We start from the raw sequence: 20001 nt of genomic DNA on the forward strand, positions 1-20001 counted from the left end.
TCATCAGCACAGGATTTAATCTGTTGCGGTGTTTAGGCTCTGGTTGATGACGAAGTGACATCAATCACATTTCTGTTGAACTCAGACAGAGCAAATAATTGTTCTCTAGAATATTTATTGTGTACAGTAGAGTTTTTATTTTCCAACAAGGTCTCAAAACCCAAATATGTGGGTCTACCAACCTCTTCCTCTCTCTCTTTCTCTTTCTCTCTCTCACTCAGTCAGGATATAGGTGTTGTCCACTGCAAAGGAAGGAAATTCTGTCACTTAGAACAATGGGCCTGTTTCTCTATCTATAGACCCAGAAAAGCTGAGAGCCAGAGGGAGAGAGGTAGCAATTATCCAGTTGGAGAGAAAAACTAAGGAAAGAGACATTTTTGTGCAGTGAAAACCAAAGAAATGGATGGTTAGAATTAGGGATGTGTGTGTAGATGTGTGACAGGTTCAGGTCTTTTGAAAATGGCATTTTCTCGATGGGAAAAGGAAACATGCAAAGTTATTAGATTACATTGAGCTGCGTATTTGCATTTTGTTGGCAAAGAATCATTACAACTCTGTTGAAGAATTGGAATTAACTGTGGGTAAGTGCCTTCGGATTTTAAAACTGAAAAGCTTTTGTTTGTTTGTTTTTAATTTCCTGCTATTCCACTGGATAATCCACGACAGCATGCTAATTAAAAACTGCCATCTCATTCACGGCCTAGAATGACAGTAACACATTGTAGGTGTGGACACACATCAGGATCTGACAGGATTTGCAGTCCCGTCAGAGATCATTCCTCAAAAATGTGGTAGTTTCCCAGACGTCTATGATTACATTTAGGACTCCAAGTTCCACCTGAAAGAAGAAAAAAAACGTGTGAAATTTCTCTAGTAACATTGAGAAATGGACCGGCAGTGACCTTTGCAGTGGGTTTTTCCCTGTCAATCAGACAGCTGGACCTCCTTCCACAAAACATACTTCCTGTTTGAGAACGGGGAATACACACACGGATGGCGGGTGGGGTTTTTGGTTAAAACTTTCTGCTTGTTTTCAACATGTTGACAACCTGCTACAGGTATCCTGTTGATATTATTTTGATGGTGACATCACCCCATTGTTATATTGTTTCACTCCTGGCAGTGCTGCAACACGTCTCACTACAGCAGGAGGCAGATTAGAGGAAACATGACATTTACAATATCTTGATCTACTGTAGATTATTGAATTGAAAAGCAACATTTCTCCCTAATTCCTTTCTGTCAGATGGAGGGGTCTGGCAGTCCACGTTTCAGAAAGCTCCATTTCCCAGTGGGTCTGTGGATCAACTCGCCCAGGAAACACTTTGCCAAGCTTGGTGGTCGCTGGCCAAGTGCTGTCTCAGTCAAGTCAGTCTGAAATGCGTCAGAACTTACATTTTATTTCTGTTTTGCTTCTATGTCACACATATTTGCTCTAAACAAGCAGCTTCCATAACATATATTGTTTAGATAGAATTCAGTGCCTGATAAGTATTGGTAAATGAGTTTGTCTATTGATATCATCTTATCTTACTTCCACTGTCATTAGTGTCCTTTCAACCCGTGACATTCGCCTGTTTTATTTTTGTCCTTGTTGTTTGTCAGTCATAATTCACAGCTGACTAGTCCCTTCCTTTCTCCTTCCTCTCTTCTCCCATCTCCCTTCCCCGTCTTTGCTGTTCTCAGGTCAACCACCAGCTCTGACGCAGCCTCGATCCACGAGGCCCAATCTGCTCCTTCCTCTTCCCTTTCTAACTCAACCCCCTCGCTGGCTTCCCCTACCCCATCCCCGTCTCCTTCCCCAGCCTTCCTCAGGCCACGGCCTGCTGGGTCCCAGTCTCGCACAAAGCGTCTTTCCCATCTCTTTCTGAGGGGGCGCTCCAACAGCGAGCGGGACCGGGCAGTGGGGGACAGGGAGAGAGAGGTTTGGGCACATTTGGCTGCTCCCTCCTCCCATCACTACTTGCCCCCTGCCTCTTCCTCAGCTCCAGGCCTAATCAAGATCTATGGGGATGCCCTCTCCAGTGGTGCCAACTACCGCTCCCTACTGGCCAACATCAATTCTACTGCCAGGCAGCTCATTGCCCAGGTCATCACTCGCTACACTGAGAGAGAGAGGGAGGAGACAGATGACGCAGGTGAGAGAAAGAGGGAAATCTTTTCATTTAGACTTCTGTTGCAATCCATTACATGCAACCGTTTGCTCAAAAAAATCGAACCAATTTGGAATGACTTAATATAAACAAAAACAGCGGTGTTATGGAAAAATAATTACCCTTTTCCTCCCTTCCTCCATTACCCTGTAGCTGTCCAGAAACACAGCCCGGAGGACTTCCTGTTGTGTGATGTCATTGGAAAGCCCATCCAGCAGCCAGATGGAGCTATCAAATGGGAGACAGAGTGCCGGAGAAGTGTTGCCCCATGGGAATGTCCTTTGCTGTTAGTGGACATGTGGAGGCCTAAGGACGGATTTGAACGGCGCTTTGAAATTCAAAGGAAGGAAGACTATGAGAGAGAAGAGAGAGAAAGGGAGAAGGAACGAGAGAGGGAGGGAGAGAACTACCAAGGTATGTGTGAGACTTGACAGACAGTATTTTTATATAGACAACACAGGGTCAAACTGACCCATGCTCTGATGGGTCTCTCTGGGCAACAGGCGTGCGCTGGCGTCGAAGCAGGATGTCATCAGGGGGCGGATCAGAGGAGAGCGAGCACGGTCACCGTGGAAGGAACACGGAGCTCAGGAGGAGCATCAGTGACATGAACCTGAGTCTGCGGCGTCGCCAAGGCAACCATGTTAGCAATGACCCACGTGGCTCTGGGAACCGGCCTAGTAACAACGGTGGAGTGCGGGACAGGAAGAACATTGTGAGCATGATCAGTTCACAGTCAGGAGAGGTATAGAAGATGATGCAGGGATGAACTTTTGAATGTATTATTCATTTGATCTTCAAATCCCCGTGATTTAACCTGCTATTTCAGATTAGAGCATCAAAAGCAGAAGCAAAGGTCGGGTGGACGAACCAGCCAGCGGAGGACGAGAAGGACTACTCCAGCTGTGACCTGGAAGCGATGTCACAAAGTTTGATTCTTCCACCCACAGACCGACCATACTTCCTGTTGCTGCAGGGTTATGATCAGAGCAAGGCAAGACATGCTGACAGATGATATCACACATACAAATACTCACAAACAACACCCACACACGCATACACTATATAAACACATGAACACACACTGAAATGCAAACACACTGACTCTGTAGCAAGTTGCACACACTCTAATGAGCACATGTGCAAACTATCAGGCATGCTTTAGACTAATTGTGCAAAGGTACGAGCGTTCACACGCCCTCTACATGACATCATACCTGCATGTCTGTAATCGCCACATACCATCGAGATTTCCATCCCTCTGTAAGACGCTCCCATTCAGCATCCAGCACAAAACCGCCTCAGAGCAGGACAATGCCTCAACAACTTCTCCATGTAAAGCACAAAACCCCTCTTTGTATATCACTCCATCTGACACAATGACCTCACACAGGTTCCCTTTGTAACAAACTGTGACACACTTCATACCTTATCAAGCGCCTTCTGTTGACCTGAACATCTGATAGAAGATTGATATAAACACTTAACAGATCACAGACCTCCCTGACTTGTTGTTACTGTGCACTGTGTGTGTTGTTTAGGATTTTGTTTTGTACATCATGGCGGGACATATGCATGTGTTTGGAAGAAAGCCCACAATGAGAGAGAGAGAAAATGATAGAGAGAGGGAGAGAAAGGGTAAGAGGCCTCTGAAGGTGGACACATTGCTCTCTGCTCCTGACCTTTTGGCCAGACACTTACTGGTCAGGAGAGACTCAGCTGTACCTGAGACACCCACTGGACAAGGTACGAAAAAACACTCACAGCACAAACAACACAATTCAGAAGTGGGTCATAATATGCTTCCATATACTGTGTGCAACATTTGAATTGTTTGATATATTCTATTTTGAACCAATTTCATTGCATCCCAGCTCTAATGCGACCCTTCAGAGGAGGTGTCGTTACACACAACGGAGTGGCTGTTTACAGAGAGACGGTCCTAAAGCCTGGAGATGTGATTGGTCTGGGAGACCACTTCCTTTTTCTGTACCGCGACCCCCGCGTGACTCCAGCTCCACCACTGGCACTGACCCTGCCCTGGCAGGTTGACATCTCCACCACCTGCTGCCCCTCAGGGTTGGTGGATAGACAGGAAACTTTGAGGCAGTACCTAGGATCTACTGAGGCAGTTTTGAAATTTCACCCCCGTCACGCAGATTCCCTGTTACAGGTGAGACAGGAAGACAATGAAATGATAGAAATTTTTAATAACTGCAAAGGTATTTAGTGCAGAAAATGGCCTTGATGACATGAGTTATGCTTATCCCTCATACCTCTCTTAGGAGATAATCTCCAAAAACTCCTCTCCAGACTCTGGTGGTGGGCCTTTAGCTCCAGCTTATCTCCTGTCAATCATGATAGATCATGCCTCTAAACACCTGGACCCTGCTCTCACACCACAGATATTACTCAAGTCAGCCAATCTTATTAAAGAAATTGTGTGGGTAAGTGAAGAAATATGATCTCACTTTGTACGTAGAATATTATTTGTGGTCAGAATATTTCATTAAAAGACAAACATGTAAACACAGTTGCAGTGGCTGATTAAGTATGATTCATTTTCAAGAACAATTATTTTCTGTACCAAATCCAACAACTGTAGAGATATTTTAGTCAAACTGACAGATTTTACCATATCAAGTGACAAAAAACAACATATTAGCATATAAAAATGTATCTCTGTGGTTCTCATCTATGGAACAAATTTATTTTTTATTACTTGTTCACGACCACACTTGAACAAACTTGTCAGGAAAGCATCAGGTAGATTGAGATTGCCACATTTGGTCAGACAGAAAAACCAGCAGACAGACATGTGCCCTTCATTGTGGCATGTTAGGTTGTGGACAAGAGTGAGGATGAGCTGATGTCACTTCCCTCCTGCTGGAAAATGTGCTGTAATTGTCCTGGCTGCAGGGCTAGGCTCTGCTCCCCCTTTCCACCCTTACACTAAGCCAAGTTGTCTCTGCTCTCTTCTGTCTCCAACTTTCTTTACAGGATAACATTAAGGAATTTGGGGATAAGCATCCCACGCAAAAGTAAGAACATTTTTGTTCCATGTCATGTTTCCTCTGTTTAGAGATCTCCAGCTGAGTGATTCATGATACATTTGTGCTTGTGATGTTATGTCTTTGGTAAATTTTTGTGGTATGATGAAAGCATTATAACACAATGCTGTTGAAAAATCCCTCAAATATGGTTGAGTAAAAATAACTAAACCTATTTTTACTCAGTGGAGTGTTTCTGTTTTAAATCACACACAAAACACTGACAGGAGAATGTTCACAATCATTTTACAGCTAACATAACTTTGGCATTACATCATTACATAAATATCATATTCAGTTCTACAGAGCAAGAAGGTGAGATTAGCACGCCGAATGTCCAGAAATTGTCATCGGACCTTCGACCCCTGATGTTCTGGATGTCAAATGCTACAGAGCTCCTAAACTTCTTTCAGGTCAGAGTTGAAGCCATGGAGAAGGAGTGGGAGTTTGAAGGTGAGAGTAATTTAAAAACAATAGATAAGAGTCACAATAAAAAATAACATTGAGAAGCTATACAAGTTTAATCAAACACCATATACTCTGTATAGACTGTATTGTATATAGAGAAATTCCATTAGCACAAAGTTCATAATTCTTATGATGGTCTTTATATTGTGTATTTTTAAGCCCCCGGGGACCCCGTTTTAACAGCTGACATGGACACCTGCTCAGAGGCACTGGCACAGCTGGATGATGTCATTATGCACACCTTCCAGCAGTGTGTGTATCACCTCACCAAGGTATTAGAAATAACACAGGTCTGCCTCCCACATCCATACTAAATACTAATTCTACACAGTTCAGTTATTTGCTAAGCATCACCATAGGCTGTTTAAGGAAAGAAATCCGCATACTGAACTGATATAGTACATTGTGTGACTGAAAGCCACTGCCACAAAGAGACAGCAAAATGTCTCTTAATAGACTTAATACTTACTTTTGCTGTTTTCCGAGATCTCTCTGGAGCTGTCTCACCACCACCCTCAATTTGTTTTAATTTTTTCCAGCTGTGAGGAGCCCATCTATTTCCTTTGTGTTTTGCATTGTGAAGGAATAGTGTGCATCAACAGCAGACTCAAAAACCGACTATATTTAGCATCATATACCCTGTCTGAGTAAACTTAAAACGTATAACTTTTCCAGTGTAGACCGACTACACTACACGCTAAAACTTGCTAAACATGAGCCTTGATTTACGACACGTCTACAACAATGCTAGAGGGCAGACATGACAATGACAGTGCTACTGTGCATCTTAGGAAGGCCATCGTTTTGCAAGTATTTGGTGATAAACAACCTTCTCTTAAAGAAATCTTAAAGAAATGTCAGGGGAAAACTAAAGTTATTACATCTTATCTGGAGGAAATTCACAAGAAGAAAAGGCACAGGATCACCAAAGTAGGATCTATCTTATGGGAATCCCTGAAACTTTGGGCAAATCTATCTTGGCAATCCATTAAATTGTTGTTGAGATATTTCAGTCTTGACCAAAATTGTGTTGTTTATTTTCTACAGGCAAGTGAACTCATGTTTTCTGTCCTTTCTGTCTACAAAGACCCTGTACTCACTTCTTCCAGCGCTCCTGGACACGAACCCATTCTCCAGTGAGGAGAATGAAAAGGAGAAGGATGGAGCTCGAGGTGCAGAAGGAGAAGAGAAAAGAGGGGAGGAAGGAGAGGTGGATGATGTGTCCGCCTTACCACCCAAAGTTGCCGGGCTCGTGGAGGTGTATCGCTGTTCCCTGATGCTGTCGCGGGAAGCGTGTCTCTCTCCACCTCTCACCTCCCAGACCTTCGGCTACCTCTTCTTCTTTACCAACACCTCCCTGCTCAATACTTTGCTGGAGAGAGGTGCGAGGCAAAAAGTTAAAGTGATATAATGGAAAAAGCCTAACTGTAATCTAACCATAGCACAAGTAGACAGTATTGTTGAAGTTCCTGACAATAATCACTTATCAGTATTAGTCAGTTATAAATAAATTTCTATGTAAATTTTATTAACATTAACTACTGAGAATTAGTAAAATGTGAAGTAAATTGTTTGTGAATTAATTTATATTTACATTTTTCTTTTTCTGGCGGTTCTTCAGATGGACTGTTTTCGTGGTCCAGAGCAGTACAGATCCGAACAAACTTGGACCTGGTTCTGGACTGGTTACAGGGAGCGGGATTAGGTGACATTGCTTCTGAATTTATGAAGAAACTCTCAGTCACTGTCAACTTCCTATGTATTCCCAAGACACGACTTATCCAGGTAAGACAGCTACATGTCGTTTGTCTACTCCGCTCTCCTGCACGTCTCTAAATTAATGAGAGCTGTTTCTCTCCATTAACCACCAGTCATCCTGGACAAGTCTTCAGGAGGAGCACGCCTTGCTAAGCTCTGCCCAGTTGCACCACCTGCTCACCCATTACAAGCTGGGACCAACCAGAGCCCCACCAGCATGCTGGGCTCCTTCACCAGGCACAGAGCTGAGTGGAGGTAATTACACTAATAAAGATGATGATTCAAACATTCAATAGTTGAATTATCTTCCAAAATAAATACGTTCTAATCTCTTTTGACTTTTTAGACATCTTTGAGAGCTTCCTGGACCACCCTCCTCTTATCCTGCCAAATGAGACTCCACGCCTTGACCTCTCCCAGCCAATCCCCAGCCCTGAGCTCCAAAAGGAAATGACACGTCTCCGCACCTTCTTGTGGGGACTTGACCAGGATGAGCTCCCTGCCAATCAGAGGACTCGGCTTTGAGGAAGCCCATATTTGTCTCTACGTGGATGTCTCAAAGAAGTAGAAAACAAAACACCAGAAAAGGCAAAATGGACATGTTATCTGCATTTATTTTGCCTTGGTTGTTTTTTCATGGCATTAAAACATAAATTCATTTATTCGTTTAGATATTTCCAAGTAACAAAAATGTATTGGTTTTGTTATGTCTTTAAAGATTTTATTTTAAAGCACAGAGTGAAAGCCCATGTCTGTCAGACCATGTAGTGTTATGCTTTATGTGGCTGTTTTACTTGGCTTCTGTGTATGTTTTCAAACCCTTGTTTTTAATAAAATGAATTCTGGTCTTAAAGAGTTACAGTTTCCGTAGGATCTTTGACAAGCCTGTTTCCCAGTGCAGGGCCCCTGGGGCTTGGAACTCGTTTCAGCTTAAACACCATTGACAGATTCCACAAGGTGGCGATGCAGGACTCATTCCCCTTTTGACATTAAATGATGAGTCTTCAGGTGGAATTGCTTGAGGTGATCATACAGCCACATTATCATTCGTTCCAAAGGCATATTCTCATTTCCTGTAATAATAGAAGCATTTTACACGGGGGCATGACTCAAACAAGCAAATGATACTGTGACGACCACACACAAAGGTTACCTTTACCTGTCGTAAAGGCCAAAGCTGAGGACTTGAGAGCAGGAAAGATTTTAATTTCCCTCCGGTTCCTGTGACACACTCAGCTGATCCAACTGGTAGGGTTTCCCACAGCATTTATGTAATACAATCACTCTTTCCCGTATGAATATATATTTGGTTAAAAACTCCAACTCACTAATCATAAATGAGCAGGAAACAGTCATGAGCACACAGCAGAGAGGTGATATCATTTGGAGTGAGCTTAACTTGAACTATCATAACTCTGTAACATCCAGTCAATTTCACTGTCTAGTCAGCCAGATGTCTTTAGAAAACAGAAACAGAGAGGAACTTTATGACGTCTCTGCTAAGTTATCATGTTCCTCCTCTGGCGTCAGGCCAAATGGCGTCTTTTCTTCCGGTCAGCTTCTCAGATGAACTCTTACGGTAAAAAGCTCAAAAAACAAATGAGTCTCGTGAGAGACCCCTGCTTGCTTACATCATCACTGTTGCCTTGAGTTTCTGTTGTCTCCCCAATTTCTTACTGTGCTGACATCAAAAAACATGCCATTGAGAAAGACTTGTTATAGATAATGAATCATGAGTAGAGGCTCCCTGTGGTTGCATTTATCAATTAAGTGACTGTAATCACTCTCATTTGAAATTCAATGCGGTGTATGAGTGAGATGAGACTGTTTGTGTGCTAATTTCAACTTTCCAGTAATGTCATACAGATGTAGTCTGTAGCTTTATAATTAAACACAGATGGGGCTCAGAGTGGTATAGGTCCATGTTGATTGTGTGACATTACAGTAGTCTGTGATACAATATGGTGACCAATGTCTGAGTACTATTAAGTAACATGTAAGGTTTAGTAAGCATGTGACACACACACAGTTTTCTGTGATCTCGATCACTGACACACACAACATCACACACACTTTCACCCAGCACTGTGTAGTCATACACACACCACTTTTTCTCTGTCTCTTACAGACACACATGCATTAAGTAGATCTCTTTACCCAGGTGCAGAGACCCACACCTGCTGTAGCGACTCTCTGTAATTAGCTCAACACAATTATCATTGGTGGACAGAGAGGGTGGGGGCGAAGACAATGGTGCAGTTATTCTCTCCCTATCATCTCCTTCTCTCTCTCCCTACCATCAAGTAATGACAGATTCTTCCCTTCTTCAAAGAGATGGAGTTTCCTACAAAACAGCTGAGTCAGAGGAGAAAAGAGAGGAGGATGAAAAGAAAATGAGAACAGTAGGGAAGCAAGCGCTGTATTGTAATGCTTCTGGTGTGAGGCCCAGTGGACCACAGTGATTGTGTTCATTGTTGTTACACACAGGAGTCATTTTCAGAAACCAGAAAAAGCCCATGGCACTCACACTTAACACTAACAGCTACAACCTGGCACAGCCTCAGTTTCTGGTAACACTTTACCCTGCGTCATCCTGAATTCCCGCGGTAAAAGGAGATTTTTCAAGTGATACCTATGGGGAAAGGACAGAATACAATGACTGTAGGGCGACTAATAGAGGCTGTGAGGACATCAGAGGGGAAAATGTTAGAGTCCAAAGTAGCCATCATTGCCAAGTATTGCAAGAATCTGGTTTCTTATACCAGTGGGCACCTAAATTGCTTTTTATTAATTTTTACCCTTATGGCAAGAAGTGATATTACCTTTATGAGAAATGAATTTCTCATTTTGGATCTAAGAAGGAAGCTATTTAAGAATGTGGTTATATTAGATACAGTCACCATAGAGGGCTTTGGACTGAAGTCAGAGTGAAATACTGTGAATGGCTCCAGGCAAGGTTAAGGCCAAGAAGGAAACAAATGAGCAGGGGAATCTCTCTTAGGTCACAGACAGACAAAAAGACAGACTGGGGGTGTAGGAATCTGCATGAGGTTACAGACGACTGGAGAGAAGGTCAGAGGTGCTGGGAGGAAAATCAGTCAGATGCAGACAGACGACACACTGTGGCTGAGGTTGGAGATGGGGAGACTAGCGGATGAAATGGACAGCGAAGCCTCAGTAAGGTGACTAAAAGGCCAAGAGAAAAGCCTTGGTCTTCCTCAAGGGAGAGATCTGTTTTCTCCTGGTCACGTCACTAGAATGTGAATAACACATGCATGCCCCTTCACACTAATGCACTCAGGCACATGCAGGGATATAAAGAACCCCTGTGAGGTCAGATCTACCAGGCTGAGGCTGTCCACTGTTAGTAGGACTAGGCAGCTAAGCCTCACAGTCTCACTGGCATCTACAACCACCACCACCGACCACCTTGCCCTGCCCTGCCCTGTCCTGTCCTGCCCCGGCTTTCTCTCCACTGGCGGCTGTCTGTCCAGGCCTGCTGCTCATGGATCTCTGAGCTAGCAGCGCATTTCTGTGTGTGAGTTTCAATTAATACAGGAGTCAGTGCAACCAATTTAGGGGTGGTGGTCTTTTCCTCTTTTTCAAAATGCCCTCATCTACCTTTTCCCTCCGTTCCTCTTGTTTCCTCCTGTTTTCCTGCCTCTCTCTCTCGTTCTCGTTCAGTATGTTTCTCTCAGGCCGGGGGGCCTGTGGGCCTGTGGGTAGGGGCCTTATTCCATCAGCCTGGGGCTTCTGTCAGAGTCTTGTTCCATTTTGCGTCATGGTGTTGACTGAGCGGACCCCACACTTAACTCCCATAGAGCTATGGGGTTGTGTGGCAGGGCGGCCGGCGCAGGCTAACGCGGCCCCATGTTCAGCGTGGTAATCTGATGGCCATGTTTATTTTATGTAGCTCTCCTTTGATGGACCAGAAAAAGTCTTTGGGCTTTTTGTTTCAGCACTTTCACTGCCAGGTCAGAGGTGCTCGCCGTGGTTACGCTCAGGAAGAATAATATTTGCCCTTATATTCGCTCCAAACAGGCTTTTTTCCATATTAGTGTCAGGGATACTCTCTGGGTTTCTACCTTCCACTGATTCGGCACATAGAGGTAAAGGGTGTTGGGGGACTGCACCTCAAAAGCATTGCTCCCTGGAGGCTAATGTGGGGTGTTTAACAGGTCGTCCCAGAGGCCAGCTCGTATACCCTGAGTGAACCCCTGCTTGAGAGACAGTCATGCAGCCGTATATAAGTCCCAGTAGCGAAGGAAAAAACACACATAAACACATGAAAACACTCTCCCTCCTGCTTGCCTGCCCTAGGCTCCACCTCAGCTGTCAGTCGTCCAAACTTCCCAGGGGTTCTTTTCAATGGTGTTACCAAAAAAACAGAATTACCTCTCCTTCTTGCCTGACTGTGCCTTTCCCTGCCTCACCTCAAAACTCACACACCCACCTATCTGTCTTGTGTCAGCTGTTTCAGATAGGTCGAAAAACCAGAGAACCGCACTAAGTCATTATGTGAGGTTTTGACCTAAACGTACAAAACAGACAGAACAGTCCACGTTCTCTGGATCAAGTTCTGACCCCAACTTGCTCTGCACAACCACACCATAAAGTACAAATAAAGTCTCATGTATTACCCCTCATCACATTGCTCTGCACTTATTTTACCTCTATTAAGCTTTACAATGTTGATCTGACCGGGAAAGTGTTCTCTGAGTGGCGACTTACAGGACTAGCTTTGTCATGCAAGAATGCTTTTTACTTTGAAGATTAATTAGTACGTAGCTTTTGAGAAAAGGAGCCCAGATTGTGGCTGGGAATACTGTTTATCTATCTCGATTTTGTTATTACAATTGGCTAAGGACTATGCTGTGATACATTACAGAAATGAATCACTGTCATATAAGATAAGACTCCCTGGGGAGTTTCATATGGATAATGTTTCATTTCCTTCTATGTTGTTCATTATTTATGATCTCAGGACAGAAAATACTGGGTTTTGGCCAGATTAGAACAATAGACACACAGGCAAGTACATATGCACACAGACCAGCATGCATAAACAGAAACTAGATTATCATCAACCATTCTCTATATCTCTTATCTTTCCATTGGAGGTGAATGAAAAAACATACTCAAAAGGAACTGTTTAAACTGCCCTCACCAATATATCCCATTATTCTCTTTCACTTCTAACACATTAAACATGTTTCTGGCCTCCTCTACGACTGTGAGGTATGTGCTTACTCACAGATCAAGGAGCCTAAACGCTGATGTAATCCAGGGGAAACAAGGAAACGAAAAGGAAGAACTACTCTGGTGGTAGGTAATCCAATCCCTTCTGGTGCAATTTAGCAGCTCAAAACAATTACCAACTTGCAGCCCTGAAAATAAGCACCAGCAGCCAGACAAAAAGAGGATAGGCTTGTTAGTAGATGCTGATGTAAAGTCCAATTTAGTAGGTCACTACACAGGGGAAGCTAATCTGGATCAGGGTTTGGTAATGTTATCGCCGATCAAACTGAGCTTGAAACCTGCGGCACATGGCACAGCTTGGTCAATGAGTCATAAAAACGTGCTGTCAGTCAAACTCAACCATTCACCAGCCAGAAATTTGCCGGTGAGGTGTGTTTGCGTTGTCCCGTTCCCACTGTCACCCAAGTAGACACAGATTAAAGAGGTTTTCCTTTCCTGTGGCGTACTCCTATCGCTACGCTCTATTCCTGTCTGACAGCTGAATTTTGCTCTCACCCAACACCCTTTTAGATAGGTGGTAGTTTGCTTTCCGTCTTCGAAGTCGCTATCTTTGTCCAGTCATATTCTTCCATACAATCACTTTGTTTTTTCAAATCCCACCTCTATTGTTGTTTAGTAGCTCTTTCCTCTGAAAGTCTCACCTATCTGTACCGCCACCCATCCCATCCTATTCTTTTCTCCACGGAGTCGCTCTCAGTTTATTGTCACCCTGTCCCATCCCCTCCCATGTCACTCTTAGTTATCATTCCTTTCATTTCTTCTCACTGATTGTCCATGTGCCTGTTGCTTCTGGACTTTCAGTCTAGTCTGCTGTAGGGAAATGCTTTCTTATCGCTCACTGGGCCATTCCTTGCATTCCTGGCATTCTTCCTGGCACAACCTGGCATTCAGCCAGAAGGCAAGGCAGAACAGTGAGGCCAACCAACCCCACTCATACTTCCAGTGGTGACCCCCTGATGAGGGTGGACAGTGTGATTGATGAGGAGACAGGGAGAAAAGGGAGGGGGAGACATTAAAAGACACTGGCGGTGGGGTGTAATGGTAATGTGTGTGAACTCCATGCCAAAAATAGAAAATTCTGGATACCTTTCATTTCTTAGTCCTTGACTCACAGACTGTTATTGATGGAAGAAGACATGTAAGGCAGTTAAATGTCTTCCGACAGAGCAGTTTGTTGCTAATTGGGAACAGCAGGAGGTGAAAGTGCACATAAACATTGGGAACAAGAATAGAGAGATTAGAATAACTTACATGTCATTCCTCTTAGTCACAGCCCTCAAGTGATAAAGGTGGCCCTCTAACTGCACACTAAACAAAACTTTTGAGAGTTCTCACAATAAACAAAGGTCAAGAGAATAAAATCAGAGAGACGTTGTGCTTGTGACAGATGGAGAAGGAAAAGATGGCAGTCAAAGTCAGACTTGTCAGCAGGAGATAATGATAATGGTGGTTAAGAAGAATGCACGCAAACACATTACTTCCATATCTTACTGTCACTTTTGCAGTGATAAGATGGTATTTTCAACAAGTATGAGCGGCAGCTAGTTCAGTTTATGTAAACATTAACAGTAAATGTTTTCTTTCAGCATGAGATTACAAAAAAACAAAAAGCAAACAAAAATGAAACAAAAATGTAGAAATTTCAATCAAAATAAGGAAGACAGTGAATCTTCTGTGCCGTCTTTTTGCATCGCTATGAGTCAAAGTCACATCAAACCAAAGTTGACATTTCAGTGAACTTGAGGTCGGCCTCCCCTCCCTGTGCGGTCAAAGCACAGCCTACTGAATGTGGAATGAAGTCTTTTTGATTCCCAAACTTTTTAAAATGCACTCTGCCTGCTAACTGTGCTCGACTCCTACACCCAGATCGCTATCTGTACGCTACTTCAAAACAAAACAGTGACAACATGAGGATATGAAATTTCCCTTGCGTTTCCCTTGTGTTTGCTCTTAGTTATGATGAAATTTACACACTCTTCCTCGCTGACGCACAGGAAGTGGTCAGTGTAACGATGGCAGAATCAATACAGCTGCCCATGTGCTCTGTTATAAGTGGTGTTATCTACTATCATTGTTGTGGGAGGTTGATTTATGATTGTCAGCGTTTAATGAGTGTTAATTTAATGAATGGCCAGTGATGAAGGGGCCCAAAGTGCGTCAGCATTCACAAAAACAGCCAGACCATGTCAGGTTAAAGAGGGCAACGGGTTATAAATTGTTTTAAATGCTTGGGGTGAACTGTCTAACAGACGTAAGCATATGTGTGTTTGTGCACGTCTGTTTGTGTGTCTGTGTGTGCCCATCTGTCTGTGAAAGGGCATCCTCCCACCCTTCTCTCTGTGACTGCACACTGACAAAGTCACTTTGCAGGGCAAACTGCGACGTCACGTCTTTCCTTTGTCTTCCCGCTCCCCTCACTCTTTCCCCATCGCATGCCTCGCTGGCCCCTACTACACACACTCACACTCCCCTCCCCATTTCCCCTGAGCGTTTGTCAGCAGCTCTCAGCTTCCGTAGAATAACATGACAACAGGCTCAGTGTGTGGCTGACGCAGATTCATGGCGCGCCGGCAAGTAGTGGTCAGCACTGATACAGTATACAGCACGCACACACAGATGTAACCGGCCACAGAAATGGTGCAAGATTGACAAAGGAGCAGGGAATGCACAAGTAATGTCTCTGGGGTGATAATTCTGCATGGAGAAGTATGCACCAAAAACAGGAGCCTGCCTTTCAATCTTTCTCTACAGGATCACTAGCGCAGAAAGATGGCAGCCAGGTGATAAAAGTGGTCCATCATTTATGTGCACATCATGTTTGATTACACATGCTTTGATTATTTAGACACTGTACTGTTTATATTTTGTAGATCCTCTGGCACACACCAGACAGCACAAGAGAAAACAGAGCAACAGGAGAAAGAGGTGTGAGTTGGAAGCGACCGAGTGTGTGAAAGAGAAAGTAATAGAGATCTGTGTGGAAGCACTTTGCGAGGAGAAAGCGATGAGGAGAGAGAGGGATGCAGACAGGACACAAAATGACAGAAGAGGAAAGAATGTTTAGGGCGACTGAGAATGGCGGTGAGAGCTGAGGGAGGGAGAAGGAAAGGAGAAAGTGGGAGCTCTGAGACAGGCCTGGGCTCTCCAGTGTATCAACACCAGTCTGAGAAAGCAAGCAGAGTAGATGGAAAGAGTGTTTGCAGAGTAAAAAGTTCCTTTTGCGTGGGCCGCTTGCTTCCCGCTGTCCACCGCTCCCCCTTCTCCTGACACTCTGTCTCTGACCTATTGCTTCAACTAGTTCATTCACAGATTTCCTCACTTACAGACACAAAAATACTCACAGAGGGAAACGTGAGCAGGTGAGTAACACGGAGTCAGAGAGGGACAGGGTTTCAGCTGACCCTCACTGTTACACATGCACTTGTGCACGCACACACACACACACACACACACACAGGCAAACACACGCATACACTGTGTTTTATCACATACCATAGAGTTTGGTTTCCAAACAAAATGAGCCTCGTAAATGTGTGTTTAATAGAGAGCTGATTTAAACATTTTTGCTCCCCCCGTTTCTGCCGGGAGAGACGTTTGCCTCATGCTCTCCCTTTCATCCCTGCATCCTGCCCTTTGCGCGGCTCTGTGAGCTGAGCCAGCGGAGGAAACCTGCAGTAATGATGCTGGTTAATGTCCTCCCTTAATGGTCTAATAAAAAGGCAAAGCAACAGATGCACAACAGCCATATCTGTCTTGAGTGAGCCACTCACATGGAAAAGGAAGAGAGCAATTGACACGCATAATTTGTAAATCACATCCATGGGGAGTTTTTGCAACTGAAGACTCGCCAGTGAAGGGGAGGTGGTGGAGGGGGCTTGTGAAGAGGAGGGTCTCTTGTCATCTATGTATTTGAAAGCAGACAACAGCACATTAACAGTGATCTCTGACAGGGAGAAAGTCGGAGACGTCACTTTATTGCCCGTTGACTGCAGCCCCCTCCTGTGTGTCACGACCCCCCTGCGCCCCCAACCCCAAACTATTAAGACACTCACTTGCCCTTTGACGTAGGTTGAAGCATAAGGGGGCAAGCAGAGGGGAGAAGGGGGGGTGGAGCAATGATGGTGGTTGGTATAGAGTTAGGGTAAAGTTACCATGACAATTCCCCAGATAGGATACCCTGCTGGAGTCACGCACTTGGCAGCGAACGGAAGAGAATGAATAAGGGACTGAATGACGAAGAGAGGAAGAAGAGGGGAGGTGGAGGAGGTCATGGGGAAACTTGAAAGTGTTCTGTTGTAGTAGAGTAAATATTAACAGTAATAGGTCGGACCTTTGGTTTTCCCTTTGAACATAATCTCAGCACTTGTTTATCCAGGCCCTGCTGGAATTCCCTAGAGGAAATGAAGGCGCAACATAAAAATTATGAATTTATTACTACTGCTGCTCCCATAATCCCTCTTACCATCGAATCAGCGTTGCGTCACAGCCAGTATTTTCACTGTTTACACATGACACTCTGAGGTAAGCAGAACACCAGACGTAACCCTAAAATCCAAAAGACTGCTTTATCATCCACCTGGACATGGAAATTAAGCCACAGCAATAAACATTTATAGGAAAATCAACATTATCAGAAAGGCCTGATTTGGTATTTGTTCAGATAATCACAACACAACCCCAGTCACAGTAAAGTAAACAATGAATAAAATCCTCAACATAAATAAAATTAATTCTTGCTCAAGCTCTTGTCAGAGAGAAATAAACTGTGAAGAATATCACACTATTACTCATTCAGAATGTGTTTAAATGAAAGTTGTGAAAGTTATTTTGGCAAATGGTGAATGAATTGAGCAACTGTGCAGATTAACAACCTGGCAGAAGGTGAGCAGAGAGTGTGAGGCATTCAAATGATCTGAAGCCTAAATAATAATGTGTGAATACATGCCATGGCGCACAGGAAAGCTTGTGTGAGTAAAGTTTGTCTGGCAGGGAGGCCGGCTGGCAGGCCCTGTCACAGGTTCCCCTTCCTCTCAGATGTCTTTGAGGTCGTAGTCTGAGTGTCTCACTCTGTTTCTCCTCCTATGGTGGTTTACACAGATTGGTGATGTAATGGGTAGCATATGAAGGCCACACACAAACACACACACACACGCACACACACACACACACACACTGATGCACGTTATACAGACACCGCATTTATACCACCACATACCCATAATTACACACATATACTGTACGCACACCCATTTACACAAACCCTGGATTCCCCCTTTTCCAACGGGCATGTGCCAGTGTGCACTCGCTCTCACACACACAAAAACAAACGTCTAAACAAAGATACATGGTCTCTTTTTTTTTTGCGCTCTGACATCTTTGCACGTGCACACACGCCTCCATAGACACACACACACAAAGGGCAGCCACCGGGTGTCATAGTGTGTGAGTGATCAGTGCTGGCGGATGGCCTAACAGAAGACTGTGTGCTTCAGAACCACCCAGGAGACCCCCATCATGAGAAGCAGCCCATAGAGGGAATGAGGGAGAGTGACTAACTTCACTCTTTCTTTTCTTCTCTCCCCAGCTGTGTCTTCAAACGGCCCTTTGATGTGGGAAATTAAAAAGAGCGAGTGTGTCAATATCTCCCTACGTCCAACCGCACTCATCTATTTCCTCTCCTTCTCCTCCTTTCTCTCCTTTTCTTCTTTACTGTAGACCCAAGAAAACAGAGCATGACCCTTTTTACCACAACAACTGTGCCACCCACTCGCTGCCAACAGGCCCTGATCATTTGAAGGGTGTTTGTTTGTCTGTGTAGGCCCACCACCGGACTGGCAACTCTGTGTGTATATGTGCATGAGTGTGCGAATGTGCGCATACAAGGCCCACCACTAATTATTTTCTAACCACACCATGAGTGTATGTCTGTGAATGAGGGTCTCCTAATCTCACACCCAGACTCACAAACGTTTTCTTCCATTTCACTGGTCTCACTCTCTCTCCCCTTTCTCTCTTTGTACGTACGCGTGTGTGTGTGTGTGTGTGTGTGTGTGTCTGAGACTCCCTTGTTATACACTGTATGTATACAGTATGATGCACTAACTGTCCCTCTGCAAGCACTGGAAACAAAATTTTGTGCTTTTGCAACAGTAGACCACACTTTACTGCACCTGACTGAGTGTTTCCAGGCTGGCCCGCTCTATGTGTGTGTGTGTGTGTGTGTGTTTCAGCGCATTAGAGTGTATTTCTGTGCTAGAAAGCGTCTTCTTGGCATGTTTTGGTTTATTAAAGCAGCATGTTTTTCTATAACCCAGTGTGTGTGTATGTGTGTCTGTGCATCAATGTGCATGTTTTGTGTTGACCCCATTAACCACCCTCCACCCCTCAAGCATGTGTCTGTCTAAATGTCTTCTGGTGTGTGTGTGTGTGTGTGTGTGTGTGTGTGTGTCTGCTCACTGTTTCTATGCAACACTTTCAGAGGCCCCTTCTGGTCTGGACAACACCTCTCTCCTGCTCCTATCCGTTTCTCACTCCTCACTCTTTCCTTCACCCTGGAGAGGGAGAGAAGGAGCGAGAAAAAAAAAAAGAGAAGGAGGTGGGTGGGGGGCAGTGGAAATAACAGGCTGCTGTCTCAGAAGGGGCTCCGAAAAAAAAAAAAAAAGAGCAAGGGGTGAGAAAAGGAGGGAGAGAAATATTGGAGAGAAAAGGTGTTTGCTGTGAGTATTAGCTATAATAGAGGGAATGTGGCATGTGTAGCCTAAAACAGCAGAGCCAGCTGAATAACACAAGCAGAAACACACTTCATGTGACATTTCACCCCTGAATACATAAGAAAAAGAAAGGACAGGTAGAAAGAAGCACTCTATGGTTACATGAGATGTGCTGATACACGTGAAACAATGGGCTTTTTAAAACGTCTAAAGTGATAGAGAGACACAGAGAGGGAGAGAGAGAGAGAGGGGAAGAGATTTGGAGATGGAAAGATTAAAACGAGGTAGATGGGACTGATTGGCGCAGGTAGCGGGATGGAAGTGCTGGAGATATGGAGAGGGCAGGACGCGAGAAAGTGATAGAGGAAAGAAAAAAAAACAAGTTTTGGAGACAAGCAACAGGGAGGGGAAGAGGAAAGAGGGAGAGAGAGGGAGGAGGGGGGAGAGAGAGAGAGAGAGAGAGAGAGAGAGAGAGAGGGAGAGGGAGAGCGTGTGTGTCTGTGTGTTTTATGAATGAAGTGAGTCACTGCCGATGTGTCATAGGCCCGACGTCTTTATAAAGGAAGTTTTAAACAAGCCTAAACACTTCAGTGCGCGCAAAAA

The 20001-nt window shown here is 44.3% G+C and overlaps 1 protein-coding gene across 2 annotated transcripts; it reads left to right on the top strand.

The window, feature by feature from the left end:
• Positions 1-310: 310 nt before the first annotated feature.
• On the top strand, positions 311-8282 carry rasip1 (Ras interacting protein 1). 2 transcript variants are annotated; one of them, XM_026370508.2, is made up of 16 exons: positions 311-581; positions 1247-1368; positions 1687-2138; positions 2307-2567; positions 2657-2898; positions 2983-3147; positions 3695-3899; positions 4028-4326; positions 4439-4600; positions 5154-5194; positions 5502-5656; positions 5831-5943; positions 6759-7053; positions 7293-7456; positions 7543-7684; positions 7776-8282. In XM_026370508.2, exons 2-16 carry the CDS (start codon positions 1247-1249, stop codon positions 7952-7954), a joined length of 2997 nt encoding a protein of 998 aa, XP_026226293.1. In that variant the 5' UTR covers positions 311-581; the 3' UTR covers positions 7955-8282. The 2 variants fall into 2 exon arrangements, with proteins under 2 accessions (XP_026226293.1, XP_026226294.1); XM_026370509.2 differs by having other exon boundaries at positions 2657-2868.
• The last annotated feature ends 11719 nt before the right edge of the window (positions 8283-20001 follow it).

Source organism: Anabas testudineus, chromosome 16 (genome assembly GCF_900324465.2).
Source record: "Anabas testudineus chromosome 16, fAnaTes1.2, whole genome shotgun sequence".
NCBI classification, from domain to species: Eukaryota; Metazoa; Chordata; class Actinopteri; order Anabantiformes; family Anabantidae; genus Anabas; species Anabas testudineus.